Source organism: Nelusetta ayraudi, unplaced genomic scaffold (assembly GCF_046127955.1).
Source record: "Nelusetta ayraudi isolate G7.1 ecotype Tasmania unplaced genomic scaffold, CSIRO-AGI_Nayr_v1 ptg000136l, whole genome shotgun sequence".
In the NCBI taxonomy this organism is placed as follows: domain Eukaryota; kingdom Metazoa; phylum Chordata; class Actinopteri; order Tetraodontiformes; family Monacanthidae; genus Nelusetta; species Nelusetta ayraudi.
In genome coordinates this window covers 6667306-6677151 of record NW_027466186.1, presented here as the reverse complement: position 1 = coordinate 6677151, position 9846 = coordinate 6667306, and the positions used below count along the sequence as shown (strand labels likewise).

At 46.6% G+C, this 9846-nt stretch overlaps 1 protein-coding gene across 2 annotated transcripts; it reads right to left on the bottom strand.

Moving 5' to 3' along the window:
- Positions 1-29: 29 nt before the first annotated feature.
- tex10 (testis expressed 10) lies at positions 30-9748 on the bottom strand. Of its 2 annotated transcripts, none has more exons than XM_076012530.1 (16): positions 9515-9748; positions 8991-9187; positions 8694-8881; positions 8222-8548; positions 7931-8143; positions 7570-7822; positions 7368-7480; positions 6967-7211; positions 6454-6589; positions 6105-6274; positions 3173-3350; positions 2421-2643; positions 1501-1581; positions 1171-1355; positions 465-675; positions 30-353 (listed from the first exon to the last, which is right to left on the bottom strand). In XM_076012530.1, exons 2-16 carry the CDS (start codon positions 9171-9173, stop codon positions 231-233), a joined length of 2829 nt encoding a protein of 942 aa, XP_075868645.1. In that variant the 5' UTR covers positions 9174-9187; positions 9515-9748; the 3' UTR covers positions 30-230. The 2 variants fall into 2 exon arrangements, with proteins under 2 accessions (XP_075868645.1, XP_075868644.1); XM_076012529.1 differs by having other exon boundaries at positions 8991-9190; positions 9515-9747.
- Between the last annotated feature and the right edge of the window lie 98 nt (positions 9749-9846).

The following is a 9846-nucleotide window of genomic DNA, read 5'->3' as shown; positions in this document are numbered from 1 at the left end:
TTCTTGTCAAAAGTGATGATTCAAGAACAACAAAATTTCAGGAATTTTTTCGGTGATGACTGAAAAATAACATGCTGGAGAAACGGGCCCAAAAAAAAAGCGCAACTGAGAATGTGAAGCCATTTTAGTAACACTGCCTGAACAAAAAAATGGAATTCCCACCGTTTTTTTGTGTTAAAATTCGTCAGTGACCCCTTTTTCTGAGCGTAAACTGTTGGATGCGCTGTGCGTCAGTACATGTCTCGGAGGCCCAGGTTTCCTCGGCGAGCCGTGGAGCTGTGAGCCATGGCGACGCTGTAGTAGTAGAGCAGGTCTGTCAACCACTGCTGCCTGGTGCCGCCTCGGGAATACCTCTGCAACAAACACGCGCAAAAGACAAATCCAGTGAGCTCTTCCGTCGTGCGCGGAGACGTTTCCTGAAGCCTTCGCGGCTGTTGCTGCGGCGCCGTCATCGTTTTTCCTACCGTGAGCTGCTGGATGATCTCCTGCAGCAGATGGGAGTTGGCCAGCAGCTGGCTGTGAAGCGGGACGTGCTGCAGCAGCGTGCACAGGATGCGGCCCAGCTGCGGCAGCTCGACCTCGCTCAGGTCGTCCACCTGCATGGACTGCAGGAGCATCCGCAGCAGGCGGGGGACGGTGCTCAGCGCCGACACGCAGGCTCCCCATATCGCCTCCCTGGCGAGAGGGACGTGGCGAGATGGTTAGAGGCCGACAGGGGAGACGGCCCAGCACAAAGGAGCCCATTCATTTTCACTGACAAAGTTTCAAAATCTTTCCATGACTTTGCATGGAATTTCCATGACTTTGCATGGAATTTCCATGACCTTACCACAACCTATAAATACAGAATTTTCATACTTAAAAGAAAGTTGAACCTTAGCCAATGACCTTATGGTCCCACAATTGCTTAGAAGACTCCAAATGCACACACAGTATTGTGTGTTGGTGTAAAATAAAGGTTGCTGCAGGTGAAATCTGTAGGTGATCAATTAGACTGAGCGTGACATGGGCGGAGCGAGTCAGCCCAGACAGTGCTTTTTGACCACTAGTGTTCTAGTGCTACTAGCTACCGAATTTAAAAAAAATTTGTCGACTTTTCCGAGCCTGGAAAATTGCAAATGGCAAACGACTTTGCACAAGGTTTTACGCAAAAGTGGGAACCCGGCCCACCTTTTGTGGTCGGTCTCTGTGGGCGAGTCTGTCTGCAGGGTGATGAGCAGAGCCAGCAGGCTGAGGCAGCAGTGGGACAGGAAGCGGAGCGTCGGCTCCGAGGGCAGCACGGAGACGTCGAGCAGCCTGGACACGGCCCGCAGCAGCCCAGCCGCCATGTTGTCCGGCACCACCACCAGTTTGGCCTGTCGCACGGACCACAGAGAAGCAATGTTGTCAAAAAAAATAAAACATTTGAAGAAATGCTGCAGCAGCATATAGAGTGAAATATAAATCAAAGATTGAGTGCATTGAAGTGACTGGGAATGAAAAAGCCTGAAATGTTCTTACCAGATATTTGCAGATGCCATTTTGCACGATTTCATAGCACTGAGACTTTGAGCCCAGAGTTTCCAGACAGTGGCACACTTCCTGTTAATGGAACAGTTCAATATTGTCACCAATCACAAACCAGACGCAACTTTTCCTCATTAACATCAAATCCAGCTACATTCATCATTAGCTTTTATTAAATCGTGTGTGTGTGTGTGTGTGTGTAGCGCCTCCTGGCATTCAGGCGTCCCATCATTAAAAACAATCCCGTCCCATTAGCCCAACCACAGTTGACACGGTGGGCTCCTTAACGCGGACCGTCCCTTTTGCCACCACCTATCCCCCCGACCCCCCCCTCACCCTCCCAACTCTCCCCCTTCCCCGACTCACGCCACTCGCAATGATTGACTCGGACAGAGAGATGAGAGAGGCAGGATCTGAGGGCTTAATTGAGGAGCTGAATTAGTGATTATAAGCCCCCCCCCGCCCCCCCCCCCACCCCCACACACACACACACACACACACACACACACACACACACACACACACACACACACACACACACACAAGCCCCAGGGCATAGTTACATTAACTGTAATTTCTGTGCAGAAATGTCACACTCCCATCATGCCATGGGCTCTCATTAGCATTTGTGCATATTCGCCATGCCCGATAACTACGCATCTCCAACCTGCGCAACGCGATAAAGGTTCCCCCTCCACCCCACCCCCGCCCCCCAGCCGGAGCCCCACGATAACGCTCCGGCCCTCTGAGCTCTATAGGAGACACACAGAGGGACCGGGAGGGAGGAACCGAAAGACCACGACAGTGTCCGGAATATCAACACCTTTTAATTTTGCCTTTATCCACACCTCATGAAGACAGTCTGACTGACAGGGGGCGGGGTGTGTGATTGCAGGAAAAGTTTGTGAATGCACCTCGACGATGTCCCAGTGGTGCGTGAACTGCTCCAGCGGGGTGGGGTAGAGGCAGAGGGGCGAGAGGGGTGAGGGCGCCAGGGCGTAGTCGTCTCCGGCCTCCTGCAGCGAGGCCAGCTTGTCCGAGGAGAAGCCCGTCATGGTGGAGAAGAGGAAGCTGATGCAGTCCACGTCCTGCAGGGCCGCTTCCTGGCTGCCCACCGACCAGCAGCTCAGAGACGACCTGGGGAGGGAGTCCCATCAATGAAGGCCACAGTGAAATTCTCTTCAGCTGCGAGCATTTAGGGTGGCAGCGATTGGACACAGTCAAGTCCGATTGAGCCATTTCTGAAGGCGACGATCAGTAGATCAGTGAAAGAGTGACTCAGTAAGAAGCGTGCGGATGAAGGAAGCCCCCAGGAGGCACATGCACACAGCGCCGTCCCATCGCTCCATGACGACTCTGCATTCCGGCTTCCCAAAGCGCTCTTTGTGCTACCAAAACTCTCGCCGCAAAACTTTTCAAACGTTGCCGCGGCGACACAAACAAACAAACAGCAGCCACAGAAAATACAATTTATATTTTTTTTCCCTTCTCAGAAAAATATTAATTATATAGTAGTGCTGGTGACTAACCCAAATAAAAGAAGAAAAAACCCAAAGTGATTGCAAAAGTGCAGCACTGCCATCTGATGGCTGCAAATGAGAGTGCAGGCACCCAGAGTTAATGTGGTTTCTGTGTGTGTGTGTGTATGGTGACTTTGCGTGCGTACCTGAGGTGCACAATGCGGATCAAAGAGGCGGCGAGGCTGGCGGAGATTCGCCCGGCGGTGCAGCAGCAGCTCAGGTTCGCCAGCAGCGGCTGCGGCATCTTGGGTAAAAAGTAGAGCAGCTGCACCAGGCGCTGCTGGGAGTCGGCCGGGAGCAGCACCACCGCTCCTTCCTGCGGATCTGCACACACACACACACACACACACACACACACACACACACACACACACACACACACACACACACACACACACACTTAATCTACATGCAATTGTATTAGGCGAGTAACACACACACACCCGCCCCCCCACCCTCCCCCATAACATGAGGCCCTATCAAGGAAATTAGAGTGATACCAGGAAAGTCAGACTCGGACTAGATAGGCATTACAGCCGGGGCGTGCGTGTGTGCGGCTCTCTGTCTGTCTCTGACGCACATGCTTGGGTCACAAGCCCCCCAGACAAAAGAAGTCTTGTGATGAGGAACGGCTCCGGCTCCCCTCCTTCCATGAAACAGCTGCCTCGCTATCTCACCTCACCATCTTCTGCGCCATAGTGTATTTTCTGCCTTCCGTCGCCGCAGAGTTGCCCAAGGAGCAGCGGTAGCCTCCCCCCCCGCCCCCTCAGAACTACAGTATGCTGTAATCCAGGGGCCAGGAACCTATGGCTCGCGAGCCAGATGTGGCTCTTTTGATGACGGCATCTGGCTCACAGAAAAATCTTTGCTGACCTTTCTTAACGCAAGTAATGAATAATTCCGCTGATTTTCACGTAAAACATTACAAAAATCACTTCTTGTGCATTTTATAGGCTACAATATTGTTTTTACCGCAAATGTTCAGGGTTGCGCTGCTGGAGCCTATCACATCTGTGCTTCAGTATATGGGAGGGTTCGACACCTCTATTTCTATTGGACTAAATGCAGTAGCCTACACGAGTCATTGTGAGGTGAAGCAGAACTTCCCGCCGTTTAATCAGAAAGTTAGCAAGCTGATTTATACAGCGCAAACCCTTTTGCCGAAGAAGATTTTAGCTTTTAGCTTTGACAGATAGTTCTGAAGCCCGTATGGCAATCTGGGTCAATTGATAATAAGGATGCAATTAAAGCAGAAGTGCCACTGCACTCAAGTTTAGCGCAGGCAGTGGCATTTCTGGACACTGCGCACACGCAGTGGTTTTTCGCTCTCACACTTAAATTCTCTGCACAGCAACAAAACAACACTTTGATGCCAGGATGGTTGCCTCCACGCACCGTGGAGAAAGACACAGTGGAAAAGGGAGATGAGAGAAGAGGCACGGAGGTTAGACGTGGAAACGGCCACAGTGCTTCCTTCAGACTCCAGTTTGGCGAACTCTCTGGACTTAGTTGTATTAAGAGTTAGGTTCCCGGCCCCTGCTGTAATCTGCGTTTTTTTCAGACTTTTGTTTTTACAGTTTTTCTTTGTACGGCATTTTCCCTTCAAGGACAGAGCGCCTCTTGCATAATCAAAGCGTTGTTTCCACTTTCCGCAGTGCTTTTCGACTAAAATGTACAGTGTGTTCAATGTATTTTTTTACAATGTAAGAGTTCATTCAGTGCTGGAACAAGCAGTGAAATGGACGAGACCGAGGGCTCCCTTAGCAAATTCCTAGGTCAACTTATGAACCAAAAAAAACTAAAGTTAAATGCGTTTTATATACCCTAATTAATTTAAAATGCTTTTATCATGTTATATGCTCATAAAGTATCCCTTGACCACAAGCTGCCAGAGGACACAGAGCCCTCTGGCAGAGGGCACAGAGCCAAGCGGTTCACCTCAGGAAAGGATCCGCAAAGAACTGCAGCTATGTCAGAAAATTTTTCATTAACCAACTGTGGTGTTAGCCTCCCCTCTAGTGGTCTTAGGTATAATAGCCACCTGCTTATAAAAGTGCCAACGATAATGTACTTTTGGTACATGTTTTGTTTCATTTAGTAAGAAAATGAGGCTTGTTGTAATCAGACATTTAACAATTTGCATCATTGCATATTGTGCTATTATATTTGTAACATTACATTTATATGTTGGAGTTATTACATTGAGTTGAATGTATAAATGTATTGAATGTTACTATATGTAGTGCTTTGGTGTATATTTGATGATCATGATCAGTGCCCTGGGGGTGTTGAAAACCTTGTGAGCAAAGACTGTGTAACTCATAAACAGTGACCTGGGGGGACCAGAGAGTGGTCAGCTGAAGGAACTGCCTTTGTAAAGGCAGTTCCTTCAGTTCCTACCCTCTTAAAGTTTGCGACCCATCCAGTCACAGGGATGGGAACTTGTGGCCTGAGCTTGTCCTGCCGCAAAATGGTTTCAACAGGTCACACCGGAAGGAAGGAGGGACCATTTGGCTCACGGCCAAATAAGGACCTGCTTGCTCATTCACAAACAATGACATTAACACCCAGCAACCGAAGGGGGAAGAATGGACATCCAATCAGAGGACGACACTTGAGAAGACATTCAGATCAGGAGTCAGATTGTTTGTCTTTGCATTTAAGAACTTTCTTGGCGACGGCCAGAACTCGACACCAGAGATCTCTTCATCAGATCTCTGTAATAAATGTCTTGTTCTTCTTTTCACTAAAACTTGTTCAGATTCCACTTGTCTGTTTTCTTCATTAAACGAACACGCGGTTTGGTAGCAGGATATTAGGTAAAGGAACCAAACCAACAGGCTTGATATTGAAATATTATAACATAAGTCTTCCTTTTAGTAGCTCATACTTCATTTGGGCTTCTTCATGTTATAGCCTTACATAAAGACAGGTAATCCCCACATGGCTTTTTATCTATTTGAATAATTTAGTCTCTCTTTTTTTTATTTTCTCATTTGATTGCAAATGTTGTGCGTGTTGTTACCCAAACATATCTAACAACTAACAAAAAATACTTTTTATATATTTTCTACATACCATACAGTTCACAGGCATGTTTCTGCAAACTGTTGAGCAAATCGTTGTGTCCTCGGGAGGCGGCAGCCTGGATTGAGTGGAGCAGTCGTGCTGAGAGTGCTGGATTACGGTGGCCAAGATGGGACAACTGCACAGGAAGAGCTGCCAGCCAGCGACACAGCACCTTACTCCTACAGAGGCAAAGGGCAGGATAGCAAATTCACACAGATCAGTTATTTTCCAATCCTGCAGCGAGAGGTTATCGGGCAGGATTATGTGTTTTTTCACATATGGGATTCTAAAATAGCATCAAGCAGGTAATGCATACAAGGGTGCTTCTGTGAGGCCACCACACAGATTCTGTAGTTACCTAGCTATGTGTGTATGTCCTTGCTCCTGAAGGTACAGCTTGCTGTAGAAAGACAGTAGCAGAGATCGTGTCTGGAGGGTCAGGTGCCTCTGCTTGTAATAGCAATACACAGCTGCCAACAGGTCCTCTGTCACCGCTGCATGAACACAGAAAAAAATGACTGCATGACAGCCTGTTTTCCCTAAATTATGCATTCCACTTCAAATGTTTAGCTGAACAAGCTCAATTATGAGCCTATCTACAAACCTACGCAAGAGTAGTTACTTCATTTGTTATAGAGTTCTATTTGCACATTTTTTTCTCTCCAAGCATTTAGCAGTTTAAATACTTTATCTATTTTTTATTTTTGCTTTTCTTTTTACCGGGTCAAATACATGAATGAATGAAAGAAAGACACATTTTAAATAACGTATTACCAAAACCAAACACTGACAGAACATTTTGATAACAAAGGCTATTCAGGTGTTTTTAATAAATGCCCTTTTTTATTAAAACCGAAAAAGCCCTACTTACTTTTGCTCCTCTGTGTGAGCACCATTTTCCACACGGTACCCAGGAGCATGTAGAGCTGCCTGTAGCTCAACTTCACGCCGCTGCTGACAGTGTCCCGGACAAACACACGCAGTGGTGTCAGCCAGTCTCCGTCAGACTCTGGGCCAGCTCCCTTGTTCTGGCTGAGGGACACCATGACCTGGCAGAGCGTGATGTTCAGAGCCAGAGGCTCCACATTGGATCCTGGGATAACAGTCTGCTTGTTCCTGGGAGACAATGCAGTTCCATCGGTTACAACTGGACAATGTCGTCAGCGGCAGTTTGGCAAGCATGTTTACGGATTCACATCAAAGCAACAAAGAGTTAACATATGGACTTGAATATCCTTATCTGAATGATGTGTTAACACCTGCGTTAGCTACCTTTTAAGATCAGCCTTCTTTTTATGTCTGGGTGTGTCCATAGCACCGTAGGGAAAGTTCTTCATGAAGTACTGCTTGAAATCACTCAGGTATTCTTTATGAAACCATGCATCCTGCAAGAAGACCAGGCCTGATTAGTTTTCATTCTTTCCATACAAAAAGAGAAAAAAAGCTTGTACCATTTGTTTGCTCCTCATCTCACCAGTGAATCTCGGTGACCCTGCTGAGGTGCCAGCTTTCTCAGCAGCTGCAGGATGGTCAACACCTGGAACATCACTGATCTGGTATCTGGTGAGAGTAGGTGGGAACCCTCGCCGTTGTTCCAGGGATTGTCACTGGCACTTGCTTCTACCCAAACTTCTAGCAGCAGTGGCACAAGAGTGGCTGCAAAGTTTTGGACAGCCTCAGCTGAGTCCAGACCTTCTCCCACTGCAGGTGCAGGCTCCATCTCTGGTCTAAAATGCAGTGAAATGTACATTAGATCATACACACACACAGCCATTTTAAAAATAAAATGAACAGAAATTTCATTCCAACACCATCTGTACGTCTCGGTTGCATACCTGAGTCTAAAGGTGGACCGTGGAGTTGGTTTGGCCCCTGAATGCTCGTAAACCTTCACACGGACTTTGCTATAGGTCAGCTCTTCCCAGTTAAGATACAAAGGTGTGAGCCTACTTTCCGCACTAGAATCAAACACTCCTTCAGCAGTGTCAAAAATGTCATCTTCCAGCACTGGTCTCTCCTCAACAACTGCCTGCAGAAAATGTCCAAGCCTGACAAGAAAAAGTGTGGCGTTAGCAATTACATGCATTTTATTTCTGAGAAAGTCTGCACGCACAGGCGTCTTCTACCTGGAGAGCACCGAGAGCCGCCACTGTTGGCTGGTCACAGCCCTGCTGGGATTGACCGACAGAGCCCAGGTCCGCCCCTTGGCATCCTGGGCCTTTTTGGTTCCTCCACTGCCTTGTCTGTGCGAGATCAACTCCAGGAAGTTAGTGAGGAGAACTTCTGGTCTTGCTGCCAGTAGAGCGGGGTAGTGCTCCAACAACACATCAAGGATTTTCATGGCATCCTCCTGGATGCCTGTGTCGATGTGGGTCATGGCACAGGACAGGTGGGCACTGAGAAGCGGGAAAAATGGAGCCACTCGCTCCGAAGGTACGCATTGTGCAATGAACCTGGAAGAACAAAAAAAGTAAAAAAAAATATATATATGTATATATATATATATATATATATATATATATATATATATATGTCACTGTTACTTGGTCAATCAAAAAAACAAATATATGTTTTCAATGCGTACACTGCTCCACTTACTTCAGCACTCGTGTTGCGGCCGAACGAACGTTGTCACCCTTGTCTGTGAAAACAGCAGCAACTTCGGAGAGCAGACGAGAGAGATGCTGCTCCAACAGGGAGGGGTTGGTGGACAGCAACTCTCTCAAACCTAACAAGGCACTGTGTTTCACATTGTCGTTGTAATGGTGGAGTTGTGACAGCAGTTCCTGGAAAAAAAAAAAAGAGATAAAGAAAGTGGAGGGTAAATTGCAGATATGTGCTTTTAAAAATGTACATTTCAAGAAATGAATAACTTTGGATGCAAATAATCCTTACATTGATGCCGAGCTGTCTGTGTGTAGTTGGGCCACTCTTGTCTCTCTTTAGCTGCTCAGTCAGATGGATTCCCTTTGTGTGGAAATTTGTGTTGGTGGCATTATCAGCTTTGGGCTTTGTCTTTCCCACCTTTAATTTAACCTTCTGGAAGTCATCCTGTCTCTTCTTCTTCTTGGACTTCATTTCTGTTGTCTACACTGCTGAGGATGTGAACAGACAAGCAGGTGAGACGGATTGCATTGCTCTTAAGAACCATAATAACCGTTTACATGTTTACTCTTGGTGATTTAGATATGTAGACAAAAATACAGCTTATAAGAGTATTAATAACGTAAAAGGAGTCACATACAAGTTAGCTAGGAGAGCTCTGTGACAGCAGCATGTATGGCTTTTTTTGTTTGTTTGTTTGTTTCCACATACAACGGAAGAAAGTGTTGGCTACAATACAAGTTTCTACAAGGTTTCCCCAAGTGTTGTACAGCTGCAGATTAAATACAAACAACAATCAAATACATTACACTTACAGATGAAAGTGCCGAGGACGGAGAAATATTCTTTATTTCATCTCGTGCAAGAGGCTTGGGTCCTTCGGCTTCATGCCTACAGAGGTACACGGCGTCGTTAGATCTAAGTAACCTCTCGACTGCGGAGCTTAAACTATAAAAACTGTTTGGACTGTGTTTTTATGGTTCTATGTACATCAATAAAATCATACTTTCTGAGAAAATGTTATTGAAGAATTATCGCATGGAAACATGTCCTCTAAAATGTTTATGTGCCAATATCAATTTCTATGTTTTTGAATTGGTGTTTGCGGCCAATGAAGGTATATCAAACGAACGCACTCTATAGTTGC

Excerpts from the sequence above, each read along its gene's own strand:
- tex10 (XM_076012530.1), bottom strand. The coding sequence starts at position 9,173 with ATGAAGTCCAAGAAGAAGAAGAGACAGGATGACTTCCAGAAGGTTAAA. Across the intron at positions 6,275-6,453 it reads GGACATACACACATAGCTAG|GAGTAAGGTGCTGTGTCGCT; the intron begins GTAACTACAGAA and ends TTGCCTCTGTAG. Across the intron at positions 676-1,170 it reads ACAGAGACCGACCACAAAAG|GGAGGCGATATGGGGAGCCT; the intron begins GTGGGCCGGGTT and ends CCCTCTCGCCAG.